Source organism: Aspergillus karnatakaensis, assembly GCF_047715665.1.
Source record: "Aspergillus karnatakaensis strain CBS 102800 unplaced genomic scaffold BJY04scaffold_2, whole genome shotgun sequence".
Lineage (NCBI taxonomy): Eukaryota > Fungi > Ascomycota > Eurotiomycetes > Eurotiales > Aspergillaceae > Aspergillus > Aspergillus karnatakaensis.
Window position 1 is genome coordinate 1045308 of NW_027395714.1, and position 17386 is coordinate 1062693.

General features: G+C 50.6%; 5 protein-coding genes across 5 annotated transcripts; 2 read left to right on the forward strand and 3 right to left on the reverse strand.

Moving 5' to 3' along the window:
* Window positions 1-79: 79 nt before the first annotated feature.
* BJY04DRAFT_213149 (uncharacterized protein) lies at window positions 80-2837 on the reverse strand (the record flags this gene model as incomplete). The annotated part of the gene is made up of 3 exons (XM_073714784.1): window positions 80-556; window positions 606-2414; window positions 2478-2837. 3 exons carry the CDS (start codon window positions 2835-2837, stop codon window positions 80-82), a joined length of 2646 nt encoding a protein of 881 aa, XP_073577009.1.
* Window positions 2838-3454: 617 nt separating this feature from the next.
* On the reverse strand, window positions 3455-6725 carry BJY04DRAFT_177564 (uncharacterized protein). The gene has a single exon (XM_073709617.1). The coding sequence runs from the start codon at window positions 6329-6331 to the stop codon at window positions 3545-3547; it is 2787 nt and encodes a 928-aa protein (XP_073577010.1). The 5' UTR covers window positions 6332-6725; the 3' UTR covers window positions 3455-3544.
* Window positions 6726-6952: 227 nt separating this feature from the next.
* On the reverse strand, window positions 6953-8524 carry BJY04DRAFT_49199 (uncharacterized protein). The gene is made up of 6 exons (XM_073720498.1): window positions 8479-8524; window positions 8357-8426; window positions 8064-8295; window positions 7918-7998; window positions 7803-7862; window positions 6953-7740 (listed from the first exon to the last, which is right to left on the reverse strand). The coding sequence occupies exons 2-6, from the start codon at window positions 8373-8375 to the stop codon at window positions 7398-7400; spliced, it is 735 nt and encodes a 244-aa protein (XP_073577011.1). The 5' UTR covers window positions 8376-8426; window positions 8479-8524; the 3' UTR covers window positions 6953-7397.
* A 6871-nt stretch (window positions 8525-15395) lies between these two features.
* BJY04DRAFT_49265 (uncharacterized protein) lies at window positions 15396-16587 on the forward strand. Its single transcript, XM_073720499.1, has 2 exons — window positions 15396-15996; window positions 16048-16587. Exons 1-2 carry the CDS (start codon window positions 15838-15840, stop codon window positions 16474-16476), a joined length of 588 nt encoding a protein of 195 aa, XP_073577012.1. The 5' UTR covers window positions 15396-15837; the 3' UTR covers window positions 16477-16587.
* BJY04DRAFT_177584 (uncharacterized protein) lies at window positions 16283-17261 on the forward strand. Its single transcript, XM_073709618.1, has 4 exons — window positions 16283-16626; window positions 16727-16794; window positions 16856-16886; window positions 16949-17261. Exons 1-4 carry the CDS (start codon window positions 16484-16486, stop codon window positions 17091-17093), a joined length of 387 nt encoding a protein of 128 aa, XP_073577013.1. The 5' UTR covers window positions 16283-16483; the 3' UTR covers window positions 17094-17261.
* Window positions 17262-17386: the final 125 nt, after the last annotated feature.

Below are 17386 nucleotides of genomic sequence, written 5' to 3' on the forward strand. Positions count from 1 at the left end.
TCGCGAGATGGTATATTGCGTCAACAGCAGCACATCAGATGGTCATCAACGCCCTTCTTGCACTTGTACGGAACCCCAATCATAAAACTCCATGCCGGCCTTTGAAAATAGCGATCTTGTCGTCGTAGAAAAGAATTTCCCGGAGGCGAAAAGATACACGCGGTCGAGAATCAAAGTCGGAGGCATCATCGTCGTCCAGCGACCTGCGATCCTCCGAGGATAAGTCAGAGTGCGAATCCGGGGCATCCTCTTCATCATCGTCGGAGTCTTCTTCATTCGTGTCTGACCCTGGCCAGTTTTCAGCTCCGGGGACAAAGCCCTCGCTGTGGGCCTCGTCCGTTTCAGCGAACTCAAACTCGTTGCCCTTACCTTCGAGGAGCTCGAAGCATTTGTTCTGTATACCAACATAGCTGAGACTAATTTCAGGTCGTAGAGTGACTATGTCGAGTACCTGCATAGCAAGCTCCTTCAGATCAAGATGACTAGGACGGGCGAAGTGGGGAATATGTAGGGCGCGAAGCTGGGGTATATAAGGTAGTCTCTGCAGAAAATAGTGCTGCGCTCGATTAGCAGGTGAAAAGTACGTTTGTGGGGTTGGGTCCTACCCAATCTCTCGAGTCAAGTGTGATGGATAATTCCTTCAGCTTGGACATCCGGCCGCTCGTCATGAATGTGATCATTTCGCGCGTAAACATCCACTTCCGCCAGCGTGCATTGCCAACCTCAGCACCCCTTGTCGACCGCGCTGTACTATCCACCAACAGCTTCCTGAGACTTGACCTATGTGTCCGTATCACATTTCGGTAAATAGCCTCGATGTGAACAGCAGAGTCATGAAGGGGAGCTCCATGGAGAAAAACAGTCTCAAGGGTGTCGGGTGGTAGAGTATCTTTTATGAAAAGTAATAGATATGGCGAAACAGCATCCGTGTGGAGATGCTTGATCCTCAAGGCATACTCAGGTGAGCTCTTGTCCTGAGCTCTTCCGTCCTTTCTACCGTTCTTCAGACCACTGCGTGGGGTAGTAGCAGGAGCGAACCGGCGGCGGAGAGCTCTCCAAAGTTTCTCATGGCCCTCACAAAAAAGAATCGTGAGAGTGGTGACTCGAGTCCAGTCAAGTGTCTCTATTAAGACTGGTGCAGATATAGAAACACGCTCCAACTCCAGCACCTCCAACTTCAGCAACTGACGATGGGACGAAGACGAGTAGCTTGCTCTGGAAGACCGTTTCAAAGCCTCTCTTGGGTTTTTGAGAGTGGGAGCTTGGTGGTTGGAGTTGATGCATGATATTTCACCGCCGTTCAATATTTGGGTTTCGGTTGAATTCAGCGTCTGGGAAGAAAGAGCTTCAGTAAGGGTGTTGACAGGGTCTGGTGTCTCCGGGGAGACATTGGGTTTGTCGCTTTGAACTGGGTCCTGTTTTGCTTCAGATTCACGAGTATGGCAACCGGGCCAGCCCAAAATTGCCCCTAATGCTCCTCCAGACCTCGGCCACCCAGAGATGTTGCTGGAAACGACTGGCTGTTCAGGATGTGATCCACCCTGTGGCTTCAGCCATTCGGCCTGATGAACCTTAGCCGAGATGCCAATACGGAGTTCCCGCAACCGTTCCCGCGAGCGTCCAACGAGGACGGCCATTTCCTCAAGATACGACGGCTCGTCTATGTCTAGGACACTCAGGTTCTTTAATGCCGGTAGAATCGAAAGCGAAGGGTATTCGACGTGTCCAAATTTCCGAAGGAGCGATGAGCTGGCTGGAGGCGGGATGAGGATGTTTTGGGTCTCGGGTAGTGTCAAGGAAGATGTGGTAGGAACGCCTGATAGGGGAACCGAGAGAGGGCGCATTGTGCTATCAGAATTATCGTGCCATCGAATCCAAACATTCTCTAGACGGCATGCATGTCCCGGCCGGTCTGCTAGTGATGCCAACGCAATCCACACGTCTCTTACGACACCCGTTGGCATGTCCCAAACAAAAGTCTCCAGGTTGACCATTCGAGCCACAGCCAAAGCAACAAGTGTGCCGAGCATCTTGCCTGTCTCTTTGGTGACAGAGTACTCTTGAACCCAGTCCGGCGGACCATTCCCTACAGAGAATTTGCGCGTATATTGTGCGAAGTAGTTGCCGCGACGCACCGGTCGACCATCCTGCTGTACAGGTGGCTGAGGGTTGCTGCACCCACAGTGGGAGCAGGGGCGTGCTGTGAGTGTCCGAGGCAGTTCACGGAATATATCTTCTCCCATGACCAATGTCGCCAGACCGTACGAAAGTGCGTCCACCCCGGCCGGTTGATCCGGCTGTGAGCCGGCATCTGGCCAGACAATGTCGAATCGAGAGTACATCTGAGGAATTGCGAGTGAATGTAGTGCGGAACAGGTGAGGGCCAGGGACGTTAAATCGTTGGTATGCGTGACCTAGGAAGAAAGGGCAATATCAGTATTATGACCCATCAAACCAACTCGCCTAAAAGTGCATACCTCTTTGATAATGTCTTGTAGCAGGTCCACAGGAAGGTCGAGGAGGTTCAACGTCCTAGTCGCAGTCTGTGGTTTCTCAGCACGTTCCGGGTCGGAGTTTGCCGATGGTGACTCGGTGGACTTGATGCTTTCGTTATCGCCATTCATGATTTGTGTCTCTTTTGTAGGCACACTGCGGATGCATTGAACTGAGATCTTTGTGACCGCAACCTCTCTGCCGGAAGATTGCTGGGATTCAATCTTGCAGTCTTCGACCTCTGACGTGGTGCTAGCAGAAGAATCAAAATCGCCCTCGTCACATAGCTGATCTAGATCTGATATAGCTCCAGAGTCTGCATAAGCGGAGCTAGATTCGGCCATGATGGCGGGATGAGACTGCGACGGACGAGCAGATGAAAAGCATAGGAGACGCGGAAAGTAAGACGAAGAGCAGACCAGCTGGTCGAAAGAAAGGAGAGCCCGCTCCTTGGGCCGCAGATAGGTTGGAAACACGCCGATGAAAGTGGAATCGACGAGGCTGGATTCCAGACAGATGAGCAGCAGTAGGCAAAAGGTGGATGCAACGCGGCGGGAAACACTGGCAAATAAACCGTCCAAGGCCACAAAGGGAAAGCTACCAATCACAGATAGCAGTACCAGGGCGGACGAACAGTCGGGTTCAGCGATCTTAGGTCATGGTCTCTTGCAGACAGGTAGGTAGCGTCCTGAGACCGAGAGAATGCTGCCTGTTTATGGTCAAAGCAGGAAAGATGGATCCATGAAGCTGTTGGGCCAGGACTCCAGGAGAAGCTGCAACGCAGGAACTCCTGGGACCTCCGTCACAGCGGGGCTTTGCCGGAGTTAACCTTGGATGGTCTGGCCGCCGGGGCTGACTGGGGCTGCCTGGTGGGGAGCCTAAGGCTCCACAAATGTACTGCGCACGTGCCATTAATGATGATCATTTAGGTAGTCTATCTAACTATATTCTAGAGATATAGCCACGATCCACTGGCGGAATTATACACAAGACTCCTTGAAGTAACAGATTATATAGACAATTCGAATCCACAGTACAAACAGAGACAAACTTACGAGCTCCCACCCTCTTCGGCATAGAGTATCTGACGAACATGTCCGACAAATCCTTCAAGACCCGACGGCGAGCTGGAGCCTTCTACGGAAGCCAGCGCAGCAGATGCTCCCGGCATCAGGAGTACCCGCGAGCCAACCTCCACCCACTCGACAGACGTAACGAACGAAAAGGTAATATCAATACTGCCATGTGCCGCAGTATCGGAACCACCCACCACCTTGTTCACTTCAGGCTTACGAGAGCTGTCATGTCCCGGAGAATCCGCATCAAAGCTGAAGAACTCCGGTTCAGTTGGCGATGGTGGTGAAGAGATGATCTCATCCTCTGCAAGGGCCATGCATGTTAACTTCACTGTTGTTCGGATATTCGCGATGTACACGATGGCATTGCCTCCTAGCAGAACCGGCGGGGATAGGGAAGACGAGAACTCGCTGGATGCGAAACTGGCTATGAAGCCAGCAAGTGACGATAATGGCCGCGAAACGGAAGCTGATATTGACGGGCTAGCTAGTATCGTGCCTTTTCGTATTTTGCCGAGGCGCGAAAATCGCTCGTCATCACTGACACATAAAGGCTCAATGCCGATTGTGCCAACCTGGTCCTCAGTCAACTTTTGCACTGGGAGCCGCAGGTTTCGTACGCTAACAACCCGGACGCGCTGCCAATGCGCCTGGACCGCTGAACAAGTTTTCCCTGGATAGGAGCTATGGGAAAATGAGCTCGAAAAGTCCCCAGACGTTGGTCGGCTGCGAAAAGAGCCGGGCTGCAAAGACTGTTCTGATCGCCTATCAGGTCGAAGCCTCTGAGCCCCTGGGTTATTGCCATTTTCTGACGGAGCGTGGAATATGACAGGGCCAACCACCAACTCATCGCCCACAGAAATAGAGCCGTAACGGACAAGACCGCACAGAACCACACCCTGGTTTTGCTGTCGCTGCTCGGAGTATACCTTGGAAGGAGGAATTGCAAATACCTCGTCGACGTCAAAGATGCTAGTTGGTGGGTGCATGGGGAAAACGACCTCTGGTAGATTGATGGTTCTAAGAGGTGGCCTGGAAGGAATGGGCAAATAACGAAACAAAGCGTGGAGCTTGCCTATACCTGAGCCATCGACTGCACTTGTAAGGACGATGGGGACTGTGGCTGCCCAGTCCGTGGTTGTGGATATCAGTTTTCTAACGTCCCCCGCGTCTGTCGTCTTTATGCACTGAAGGTCTACACCCTTTTCCGACAGATTTGACTGAACAGGAAGCATGGCCGGCTTTTTCCCAGACACTTTTAATGCAGATAGCACTTTGGAAAGATTGTTTCTCAATCCAGCGCGGGATGCACGATCCATTTTCGTGATAACCACAACGACAGGGATTTCCAACTTTATGCAGAGCGACAGATACGACAAAGCTAAGTTGATGTCCAGCGGTGGGTCTGAAGAATCACCGGAGTCAGTCCCCAGAGACACATCCTCCTCACCAGTGGCAGGAATGCACAGGAACACATAATGAGGGGCCCAGCTGATCAGCCCCCGCAACGTGGATTTCAAATAGCGCACAGAACCTGGAAGGTCGGAGACGAAGGCCAGACGGCCGCCCTGTGATGCTGCATGGATATCATCCCAAGCTGCAACGTTCGCGGAAACGTTGTTAACCACATCAGAACGTGCTGTAGAGTGCTCATCTGAAGAGTAGCCGATGAGTTCGTGAGCGACAGAACTAGTTACCCCCGATGAGATTTCATGCCTATGCTTTAGTAGGCTCAACCTGCTCGTACCCCTACCGTTGTCGAGGATAGACGATGTCAACGTCCCTAGAAGAGAAGATTTGCCAACCCCATTTGGCCCTGCAAGAGATATTCTGATCTGTTCTGTGGCGGATATATTGCCTTCTGGTATGGTGCCGGGCGCGGCATTTAAGGTCGACATATTCTCGAGCGAGCCCGCCTTAGGCGATTCCACACGGTAGTAGTCCCAATCTGGGCTCACCAGGGCTTCCGCAACCCACAGGTCTTCGGCATGGACTTTACCCGGATTGGGTCCCTCAGCTCCCGGGTCTTCCACCCACTCGCAGTTTCCGACGACCACCCTGCGTAGGACTTCTACTTTGCAACCTAGGCTTGCAGCCATGGCCTGTAGATTGGATAGACTCTCCTCCAACTCGTCATGAATTAGTCCCACAAAAGTCCCATCATCAGCAACGCCAATTTCGTACAGGGCACCTTGACTCTCCTCCAGGCCGGGGAGAAGGCGCGATGGTTTTGGAGTAGCGCCTAGTCTGGGAGTTGCTTCAGGAAGTACCGGAAGAACAAGATTAGCCGTCGTCGAAGAATGGAAAGGTGAAGACTGTTGCAGCCGCCATAGTAGTTGGGTGGTCAATTGCTGTAGGCGCTGCTGGCGGCTTTCCGTTGACCGGGCTTGTGGTAGCCTCAAACTTGGCTCCTCGACTGAAGATGCTGCGGCTGCGGGGCTAGACGTGGACAAGCTTGCGCGGGAATGGTACGACCCACCCACGAGATGGCCCGTGGATATCGAAGTATAAGGACGCCGGGGACGCAATAGAAGGTGCAACTTATACTCAGTAGGCCCTTCTTGCGGCTCGGGCTCTAGCTTCGAGATCCCGTAGTCGGAGAGAAAGTCGTGCCCCGCACTCTCCAAGTTGATATTGGAGCGTGTACGAGTGGCCGTGTTTCGGTTTGTAACAACAGACACTTGCGGGGTAGAGGACCCTGAAGTTGACCAGGGTGAAGAGACCCTTGGAGGGTCAGGGTCATACGTGAATATAGAGGCCATATCCTTTCGAGGCTCAGTCTATCGTCCCTGAAGTAGCACAGTTGTGTGGAGAAAGAATTGTATGGATCGAAGCAGTTGAAGCTGCTGTATGATTTATTGAGATTGAACAAATATTCGAGCACCGCCAGATATTAATCGTAGCCGAAATGTATGTCTGTTGTAACTGGTTTTTTCACATATGTTGTGTATTTGGGATAATACAGTCATCTTGAGAGCGGTTGGCAGGCAAACAATTGAGGTCGCGGTGGGGATGTAGAAGGAATTGTGAATGTATCCAAAAGAACAGGCTCAGGGAGAGTTCAGCAGGTTCTCTGGAGAGTTCAAGATCGAATAAAAGACAGCATGGCGAAGATGAGTCACAATTGATGATTGAGCTCAGTTCGATGGAAGATGCTTAGTCGTTGTTCGATGACACGACATGGTCAGGTGACTCGGTCAGAGGTGTAAGCATAACTAACTAACCCACGTGGGATCGGGAGGAATATTAGTACTGCAGTGCAGGGGTACCCTGGACGTTTTGAAAACCCCCCACTTCATAGTTACCACAACCTAACATTTGATAAGTTTGACCGGAGACTCTTTCAGGACCCGCGAGCCCTTATTATGGAGCAATGACTTCAAGTTTGCTTTTGGTCTGAGCACCACCTGCTGTGTTCAGGCGAGATGCGAGATTAATGTTAAACTAAGCCCAAATGTGTGATAATTCAACCGCAAAGATCCTGTTCCGGCAGCTCTCGATATACTCTAGCTTGGCCATGAACTCCCATAACACCAATGCATCTATGATCAAAACCTGCGCCATACCATCTGGTCCAATGTGTATAAAAGTGCCTTCAAAAAAAAAAAAAAAAAGAGTGCCTCCAAAAGAAGATTTTGTACGAGCCCATAAATCCCACACTGAGTCGTACCGCATTCGGTGGTATACACAGGTAGCGGATCCCTGGATCGTAGGGGTTCGACGGGTGGATCATGAAGCTAGAGGCGAACTCATAGGAGCCGCGATCCACGCAAAAAAGAAACTTAGGGTGATAGACCCCATTCTTAGGTCTCTAAGCGGCTTTGGATTTCAACGGCTAGATGCCTCTCGTCCAATACCTTTGCATTTCCCTTGAGCGACATGAATATTCCTCGCTGTAGTGCGTGTGAAAACAGCGCCACAGCTAGGGCACTCTGCCTTGGCCACAACCCCCGACTTTTCCCTTTGGTGTCGTAAAAGATTGCTGAAGGTTGAGAACTCGCGGCCGTTGCATCCGTGATCCCAACATTGTGGTTTTGGTCGAAAGCTGATTACTCGAACCTGTTGTTCTGGGTCTGTAGAGGTTGCCGGCGGGTCTGGTGAAGAGTAGACTGTTCCTGAGGACATCAAAGGCTGTGGCTGAGGACTAGCGGCTAGTGATCCGGTATTTGAGCTATTTGTTGAAGCCATGTTAGCGCGCAGTGCAGAAGTAAGGGGTTTGGCCACGGCACTTACGAGATCGACGAGCCTTGGGCAAGGTAGTACTCTGACTGATTGACCATGTATGACGGGGGGCTGATAGACTTTGCATTAGAGGCTTTGTCCTGTATCAAATCTAACTCGAACTCACGAAGAAGTAAAAAGGTGTTCTTGCATTGGTGGAGAGCTGGTGGGAACTGAGCCACTGGGGAATGAGTAAGGAATGGAGGCACTGCTCAGTCAAACACGTTAGTCGCAGCGTTCTGGTTCAGGTTCCTAGACCGATGTTATGTTTACCTTCTAGGATGATGGCGGTTCTGTGATGTGTTTGAGTGCTGGGAGTATAGGTACTGAGAAGAGGAGGGTCCGTTCGGGTAATAGCTCTGTGTTCCAGAGTGGTGGTGTGAGGGATATCCTATTTGATATCCCGGATGTGACGGGAGGGCGTGAGCCTGTGGAAAGTTTTGTTGTTCCATCGCCATGGATGATGGGTGAAGAGGCTGTGGTGCTCGATGTTGCCAGCCGTAATCTGCGCCACGTTAGTCGGGTGTCGACGTGAGTAGCGACGGAAAGCCTGCATTCCACCATACTGGGAGAGTTGTGCGCCATATTCCAATGAAGGCGTCTGGGATTACTGCCGAATGCGTCTGTACCTCGTTCCTTTTTAACGCTTAGCGGAGTTCAGTCGGTTGCTGGCAAACCCAACACATACTCTTTGTTTGCGAGTAGATATGTCCTGATGAATAGATGGCCTGTGCGAATAGCTTGGCTACAGCCACCGTTCGAATTGCCAAAAGGAACTGCAGCCTGGGTAATGCCGAGTTGGTTTTGACCGATTCCACCTGGGGATAAAATACTAGTGACCGCGCCAACACCTCTGGATACCCGGTATCGAGAGAATCAAGAGTCGCAAGCTGCCTTTTTGACTAGTCCCAGTGCTTGTATTAGAAGGCGTAGATGTAGATAGTAATGGAGATGTTGGTTTATCACTGCCAAAGTCAAGGCTGTCAGCTCGCAGACCCGTCGACAACAGTCTGATCATAAGCTCTCTCGTACTCAGGAGGGGGCATGGAATGATAGCGGGACAATAGGGTCTAATAAAATCATGTCTGGTGAAGGCAAAAAGCACCGGACTTCCAGTCACAAGAAGAGCGAAACGGGGGCCCGGGGTGGATCAGATATGCCCCAAATCTGGGGATGCAGCGCACAAACAGAGTGTCAGGGAGAAAGACAAGCACAACCTGTCAACGAGGTATGTGGTGAGACGGGCAAATAGACATGAGATCTGAACCTACAATATCAATGAGTAACTGATAAGTACAGCTGATTCGTGGCAATAGCACAAAGACCGAGAAACCTGACACAGGGGAGGTTGATGCCATCCCCAGACTGGTCGGGGGAGGGTATTTAAACGTCCCACGAGTCGGGAAATCGAAATAATAATAATAATAATAATAATAATAATAATCAGAAATAAATCAATGCAGGATGAACAAGAAACGAATAAGCGTGGACCGGTGCCGTCCCGACTTAGTTCGCCTGGACGGTGTTAGTGTGCTGGGATTGGCATCGCTCTCTCAGGCTCAGGCTGCTGCTCAGCTTACTCTCTCTATGGTCGATGCTGCTCTCTCCATGTTTTAATTATAATTCTCTGTGCTCAGTTGGGTTGAAAATCGAGATTACTGTCTTCTTGGCTCCAACACTTTTTTACGGCCGGTACTCCAACAAAAGATACTTACGATACATACGTACATACATACATACAACATCCCGCCGTGGTGTGTACCTCAACAACCTCATCATCGGCGATAACAGAGTTTCCTTCTTCGACACTACTACTACTCGAAGTTCTCCCCTATTCTTGTCTATCGCGCGATTTCCCATCCCCACGGGTTCTAAGACCTTCTCATCTCTCCTTTCCAAGTCATACTGACTGGCCAAGAAAACTTGCGAGACCGAACGGCGTCCGTCCATCCACTCGACATATTTTGCCCAACATTCGTTATGAAAGCTGATCCAGGAAAGCTGGGGACCGGAAATAGCACGGCTGTCAACACCTTCAAGACTCCCGCTGTCTTGTCAGAGACGGTACGGAGCTGCCGTCAACCATTGCCTCCCAGACCCAGTAGTAGTCCCCACCCGGCTGGGAAGTGATAGTTAGTACGGAGTACTGCTGGGTGACTGGGTCCTGGGAGAAGAACACTAACTAAGGAAATCCAGCAAACGGGGACAAGGCTATGCAAGAGCTTGGATTCTGGAAAGACCCGGGGAAATGAGCCCCTTGGCCTGGTCAATGTGTGAATGGTGCCAAATCTCACCCCATTATTATTATCATCACCATCATCATCAACTTCAATTTTCTGATGGATCAGGGAAAGTTTGCGAAGCACGGGATTTCCTTTTCTTTCAGCCCCAAGATGATATTAGACGGTCCCCACCACTGGTCGCTGCTTTTCACCCTTTTCTTTTCGCAGCCGTTGAATTTCTGTGCCAACAAATTTATTTTATTTTCCCCTTGCTTTTTTTTGCTTTTTATTCCACTTGTTGTCTCTCCCTTTTCCTCGCCCTTTTCTTCATCTAAACAGGATTCTCCCATTGTTCCTTAACTTGTTTGCGATTGCGTCAAATCTGACTAATGATTATAGACTTCTACCCAGAGACATAGCGGATACTTCACGAGTTACCTGGCCGAAACGATGTCTGCTTGAAGCCTTGAACGGCTCGCGGAGTTGTACAAGATCGCCGTGTTACGGAAATGCAGTGTGAGATCTGGACCACATGGCGATAAGCAACGGACGGCTGAAGCGGTGGCCACAGTCCTCGGTCAAGGAATGGATTGGTTTGACTACCCTCAAATTGCCGGGAAGCGCCTAGGATACTGGCGGGGAGAGCTATAAGGCGTCGACACTTCTTGCCTTGACTGACGGCTCCGCTAATCAACGGCTGGAATCTGACAGTGAGACTGTTGGGGCTTAAGGCTGGGCGGCCGTGAGACTGGCTCAGATATCCCCTAGCTGCATGGGAACCTCTGGCTCCGGCGTTTGGCCCCCAAAATTAGTGCTAGCCAGCCACACTGACAACTCCGGAATAGCTCAACGCTGACCCGGCAGCTGATTTGTTTATCATTTCTGCTTTCGCTCCTGATGAAGCGAAACGGAAAGGGAGGGGGAGTTAACGGTTTTTCTGAATTTTCCTCAATTATCCTGCAGAGGCCGAATGGCTGATTTGCGGTGCGCTTTGCTTGACGCCCTCTCGAAATTGGGCGGCTATTCAGATGACAAATCCGGGCTTGTATTCGAAGCGTTGACCGGGTGAATCACAGATTGGTGATGTGAGAACTGCTCCGTGCACGAATACGATATCACATGGCCAGCACTGCAGGAGCTACTGACAACACCAATACATTCCTGAAACACTGGCCAGGGTCTTCTTGTCGAAGCGCCGAGGCGAGGCTGACAGGCAAAGATTATTTGTTCACAGGCTCAGCGCAAAATATCTCCAAAGTGGTGATAACTTGCCGGAAGAGTGGTACCTGGTCATTGGTTACTTCAGCGACAGTAGGGATCAACCAGGATCAAGAACCTAACGGCCAGGAAAGGCACCACTGTCCAGCGTATGCGAATTACGAAACTCGAAAGACTCGAAACCTGAAAGTTGAAACTCCGGAAACCCGTCAACTTGGTAAGTCTTTGTCTCTCCAAGTTGCAACAAGCACTCCAAGTTTCAAGAGGCTACTGCTACCTACGAATAAGACGTTGCGAAATTCCCAATGGCAACCAACCAATCAACAACACCGCTTCAAGGAAAGTAAATTAGATTGACTGCCCTCCCCGAGTAAATTACGAGCACGCAGATACGAAGTGGTTACAAGTTCCTCCACATGTACGGAGTAGTGTTCCAAAACTGCACTAGTCGAGCTTATCGGCCCTTTTTGTCTCGTCCCGATTAGTGTGGGCAGTCTCGCTTTCATCTCCATTCTCCATAGCCTCCAAAAGCCGTCCATGACTCCATCGACCCCCATCCGCGCCATTGTCGTCAGTGACGGAACCAACCATTGGGGCCGTTTCTCGGCGAAGCCTATCCGAAGGGGCCTATGGCCTTGATTATCCACTCGCTTTTCGTCTATCCTCATTGATCCGAGGGAGAAATACGGGACAGGCGTGGAAGGTCCGGTTTCGCGTCAAGCCACGCACGCATGCTCCCTAGGCGATATTTGCCAATCGCACTCGCCAGAGGTGATGACAGAAAGGGTGACCTGACCTTGTCAGCGAGGTTTGAGGAGGATCAAGCCCAATCACCATGTGGCCTCGCTTCATGCTCATCGACGCCTTGTTCTCCTGACTCCTGAGTAAAATCAATATTGATTCGCTACCCAATCATTGGCCACGCGAGCCAGGATTCAACGATCTGCTTAGGCTCCACGTGCTGTGGCACTTTAATCGATCCTGCTGGACTTGTTGCTTGACTCCTGGAACAAGGGTGGATAGCCAAGGGTCAAGTACTGGAGTCGCCCCCATTGTGTTCTCGGCTGTCGGTAGAAGACTCCGAACTGCAGAGCTCTGCGTAGTATGTACGGACACAATTTCTCCGTTTTGGGGAGGTCGATGGGGATCTTCTACTTGTTTGTCTCTTCAAACCAAACAATACGGGGATCGAAAGGGACCGAAGTTTGTTGTTTGTTGAGCCTTCTCCCTCAGACCCTCCACAGTTCGCACTCGACCTGTCATATCATGAATCGGTACGATGCGAACTAATCATTACAATGTCAACACCTCCTCAGGCTTGTTGGTCGTGACTGGCAAAGTCCATACCGGTATTTCCTCCGGGGTCCGGAGGCCCGAGTAGTAGATACAATTGATGTGTCGATCTTTTTCCTCTTCAGTTCGCCCTGAGATGTTGAAAGGCAATCAATCTGCGTACCTACGTACGTAGTACTACACTGTGATGGGTGAAAATTTGGAATACGGAGCAGCCGCCGGCAATGGAACAAACAAAACAGCCACAAAGTGCGAGGTCGAGCATTTGCACTGCAGGAGCCATGCCTAAGAGCTGCCATCTACGTACTACGTACTTACCTGTCACGAACGACAATTTGGACGCGGAAGAGCCACATTCTTCAAGTGTGAGGGAGAGACATATACAACAATGTCATTATGACGAGACGATTCAAGCAAAATCCTTCCCATATCCCCTATGTTACTATCAGATGCTCCCAGAAACCCTTGCATACCACCACCAATAGCCACGGCCCGGAAGGATGATCCAGTTGTTTTACAACGGCATCCTCAATCCTGTTTGGATCCGCCCTGACAGCGCCTTGGCCTCTGCAACATCGTTACGAATATAGACTGGGTTGCTTAATGACTTGATGGCATCGCTTTCCCCGAAAAGCTTCGTAATAATGTTGTTGATGACGGCGGCTTCAAAACATGGGTCCGGACTCGAGATGATTTGTGCTCGTGATGACTCGGGAAGAGCGAGTCATATGGCCAGCCTCTTGGTGCTTTCCCTCGTGTTATGAGAGCAAGACAATTCACAGCCCATGGCCATCAGACAGGGTTGGTGGCGGGCATGCGAGCTCATGATACGTGGAGGGTCTGCTACAACTCGGCGGGTCGCTGGCGCTTCGGGGCTTGGTCATCCGGGCTCCAGCCGGGCTCCATAACTGGCCTGCTAAGCTGGAAGCCGCAGTCCACTCAAGTCTAACGGTAGGCCTGACATGGGGCTATCTATCCGTACTATCTAGTCCCTGGCGGTGCAGGTGGCAGGCCAGGGAGGTCAGGGAGTCCAGTCTGGGAGTCTGGGACTCATCGACGCGTGGGTCAGATTAGCGATTCGTATCGGGTCGGTACCTGAGAGGCTGAGATGGTTTGAGCTCTGGCTCTCTGTCTTTTACTACTTCTCCGTACTGGGTAATATTGTTTCGGAATTGGTGTTCTCGTATCCCGAGCTTCTCAGCACTGCCGCTAACTAGTCGAGCTTTGTACCCACGAGGCAGCCATCAATGATCACACCATCGCTACTCCGTACTTTCATCTCAATTGTCTTGGTTGTTTCGGATTCGCAAACATCTGAGACGTTTCTCCACGTCAGTAGTGAGGCTGCTTTTGATGTGTGTACCTTCGTCGCTCCGGCTTTTCTATAGTCGAGCATTCAGACGGACATGCCTCTCAACAACGCAGCTCGGATAAGAGGTAAGTAGAGCGTTCGCGAATATTCCCCTCCAACATCCTGTGAAGCCGTTTCTTGTTTTACCAGTGGCCGGTCCTACCTCGGATCTCGACTATCAAAATACTAGCTCGGTCACAAAACTTGGAGCTGAGAGTTGAGCAGCATGTCAGCATGTCTGGGTCAACTCTGTGCCGCTTTCTTGATCCTTCCGCTCGCGGGGCCGATCGGCTTCAGGGCTTCAGGCGTTCTAACTCCTCGTAGCCTTGTCACAAAACTCCCATCATTTCGATTATGCGCCCGAGCTCCGTTGGGTACGGATTTCCTGAATAAACATCATATGTCGGCAGATACGTGGATGCCAGGGGCAGGCCAATCTGTACTGTTGCCGGGATTTGCGTCACCAACCAGCTGCAGTTTCACAGTTTCACAGTCACGAATTACTCGACGTTTGGCGGTCCGGCCCGAGGATATTGAACCCCAGTACTAGCGGTGAGCAATCTGAGTCTGAAGGTTTACATTTCTTCCGGGGCTGCGGTCTACTGAATCTCTGAGAAACAGAGTCTCGGCTGCAGTTGATGAGACAACTCAACCAAGGCACTTGTCTACCTCCAATATTGAAGAAAAGCAGTCGCAGGGATCCTTGGCCTGGGGTCCCAGTCTACATCTTCAGGCGGCTCGCGGAAATAGAGCGCCTGGACATCTATCCTCTTGATCACACATTTTATTAACCATCAGGAGGAGCCAGCTGGTTCAGCGAAGCGCATTGTTGCCCTGAACAACATCACACTTATGCTCACAAATGGGGCCAAAATGCAAGTACTCTCAACGGGTATACACTATATGTTCAGCAAGAAGGGTATCCACAGTGTACACCCCCAATTACTCGCCAAATTTCCCGCCTTATATTGAGCAACTCAGACTTGCGCTTGGAGGAGACCAACTCTGGAGTACAGAAGGTATAGGTCCATTCCTCGTGGCGAGTAATACCCGCAATCGAGACTCAGGGCGCAAATGACTGGCTTCTTCTGGAATGAACACTGTTCTCGAATACAGCCCCCAGCCTTGATACTACCGCGGGCTAGTCGTATGGTTGTCGGGCGACCGTGGTATGGATTGGGGATCCGCTTGTTCGCTTTACGGGCTCTTCAGCCTCGAGAATAATCGCAAAACATGTATTTATCAATTTAGGCTATGGAAGGGATTGGGGGCTGACGATGCGACATGAATTTACCTAAGTAGCCTCTGCCACCTGTGAAATAAGGGCTAGCTCGAATATTCGTGGCCAGTAAGGTGCTTGAAGACTCTATACGATAGTGGGAGAGGGACTCCTTGGTTGCAACCACCTTTGAAGTAGGTACGATGAAGCTTATTGTCCCTTCGTTCCTTCCCTGCCCAGATACCCCTAGGGCGAGTCGCTCCTTCCCTTTTTCTCTATTACTCGGTGAAGGTAAGAGCCATGGAGATTCCCGTCGCTAGGTCGCCCCAAGTTCATTCGAGTCTACCTACTACCTAGGTACATTCTTTCTCTTCGGATAAGCTGTGTACCTAGGTATATACCTAAGTATCGTTACACCGGAGCTTCAAGAATGCTGACTAAAATCATGACGGCATACATCCTCATCACATGACTCTATCCAGATATCGACCGTTCTTGGAGGTAACATTGACTTTGAAGCCAGTTCCTTTTATCATCCGATCATTTGACCTGGGTGAGATTCTCTTGGATAGCGTGTGAGCAGCCCACTGATGGTGGAGAGTCTCAGTCCACAGTCATGTCCTCAGTGGGGTGCACGGTATACTGTCAGATTCTATGCCATGTTTTAAGTCAACCACTCTCAATCATCTCTCTCGTGAATGATTACACATATTTCTGCGTCAGTCAGCTTAAGAGCGCCCCTAGATGAGTGAGCCTCTACATACTGGCTTTCACAAGCCATATTTTATCGTTACATGGGTCGAGTTTGTCATCGCCATCTTGCTACTAGCCGCCAGATGCTACACATCACTCCGAATCGTGAAATATATTGCACAAGACCTACCATTAGCAATGCTGACATTTGTAAGTATGCCGACTTGCTACTCATCTCCGCGAAGTTCTCACAACTACTAGACCTTCGGTGCCGCCAGCATGGTAATGCTCACCCTAGCCGCAGAAGCAGGCCTCGGCGTCCGCGAAACAGTCCTTAATAGCACCGAAGGCCATTACGCCCTGCTATATGGGTGGCTAAACCAGTTCCTAGCGCTGATAGCTATTGGGCTTGGAAAGCTTACCATTGCGGCTTTCCTCCAGCAAATTCAAGGTTACCATACGCTCTTTCGAACGGTCCTGCTCTGGTTTTTGGCTGGGAGCAACTTTGTCGTGAATTGTATTGCGGCGGTGCTACTGCTTGTGCAGTGCGACCCTTTTCAGAAGCTCTGGATTGATAGTATACCAGGTGAGTGCGAGGGCCGAAAAAGGATTCAGGTTTTTGGGTACGTCCAAGGGAGTAAGTACAGTTTATATGATCCGTGCCTCGTTATCAGCAGAATAATACAATAGGATACTGATGGCTCTGACTCTGAGAGTAACCTGGTCCGCATTCTGCGACTTCGCCCTCGCCCTCTTCCCAATCCTTCTCTTCGCTCGAATCCGAGTCATTTCAGTCCCAACGCGCATTGGTCTGAGTCTGCTGATGGGTAGTGGGATAGCGTAAGCCATAATCTCATTTCCTCGCCCACTCACTCTCAAGCAGCCAACAACCCCCCTATTCTTAGGTTAATATGGCATGCAAGCTGATATCAGAATTTAGGGCCGGTGCCTGTGCGATTGTTAAGACGGTGAAGCTGGGTCGATTGACTACGTTTACAGATGCAACGCGTATGACTCCCTTTTCTTTTTGTAGCCTGGCAATGAGGAAAGCTGATGACAGTCTTTACAGATCAGCTGGGAAATGTAATAGTGTGGAATCAGTAGGTTCACTCGCGGTGTCACATGATGCTATGTTCTTGTGTGCTGATGAGCCTGCTTACAGGACGGAGATGTGGGTTGTGTTTATTGTTTGCTGTCTCCCACCAACGAAGGTATTCTTTGCCCGGGTGATTGAACGGGGAGTTCATGGTGTCTCATCTGCTTTCAGCCACTCTGTACGTAGGGAGTCACAGCAGGAGGGTTCGTAGCAGTCTATGTATGTAGGACGTGAGCTCGGTGTTAGGACACTAGATTGGGAGTGGAGAATTGTATTGACACTGCTGGTAAATACATATCAAATGTTGATAAATAGACGCATCTCGGGCTGTGGCCAGGATGGTCTTTAGTACGGCTGTTCATAGTCGAAGAAGCTGGAGGTTTGTTATACCTTCCCATCTAACTTCCACGCAAAGGTGCACACAAAGGCGACCTTCGAGACAAACGGCAGTCCATGATAAAGCGAACATGGTTTGAAAATCCCTCATCTTACCATCTCACCCCC

Coding starts and splice junctions, on each gene's coding strand:
- BJY04DRAFT_177564 (XM_073709617.1), bottom strand. CDS start 6,331: ATGGCCTCTATATTCACGTATGACCCTGACCCTCCAAGGGTCTCTTCA.
- BJY04DRAFT_49199 (XM_073720498.1), bottom strand. Junction 7,999..8,063: donor AACCGCCATCATCCTAGAAG/GTAAACATAACA, acceptor TTGACTGAGCAG/TGCCTCCATTCCTTACTCAT. Junction 7,741..7,802: donor GCCCAAGGCTCGTCGATCTC/GTAAGTGCCGTG, acceptor TTCAACAAATAG/CTCAAATACCGGATCACTAG.
- BJY04DRAFT_49265 (XM_073720499.1), top strand. CDS start 15,838: ATGAGTGAGCCTCTACATACTGGCTTTCACAAGCCATATTTTATCGTT. Junction 15,997..16,047: donor CATTAGCAATGCTGACATTT/GTAAGTATGCCG, acceptor CACAACTACTAG/ACCTTCGGTGCCGCCAGCAT.
- BJY04DRAFT_177584 (XM_073709618.1), top strand. CDS start 16,484: ATGGCTCTGACTCTGAGAGTAACCTGGTCCGCATTCTGCGACTTCGCC. Junction 16,627..16,726: donor CTGATGGGTAGTGGGATAGC/GTAAGCCATAAT, acceptor ATCAGAATTTAG/GGCCGGTGCCTGTGCGATTG. Junction 16,887..16,948: donor AATGTAATAGTGTGGAATCA/GTAGGTTCACTC, acceptor GCCTGCTTACAG/GACGGAGATGTGGGTTGTGT.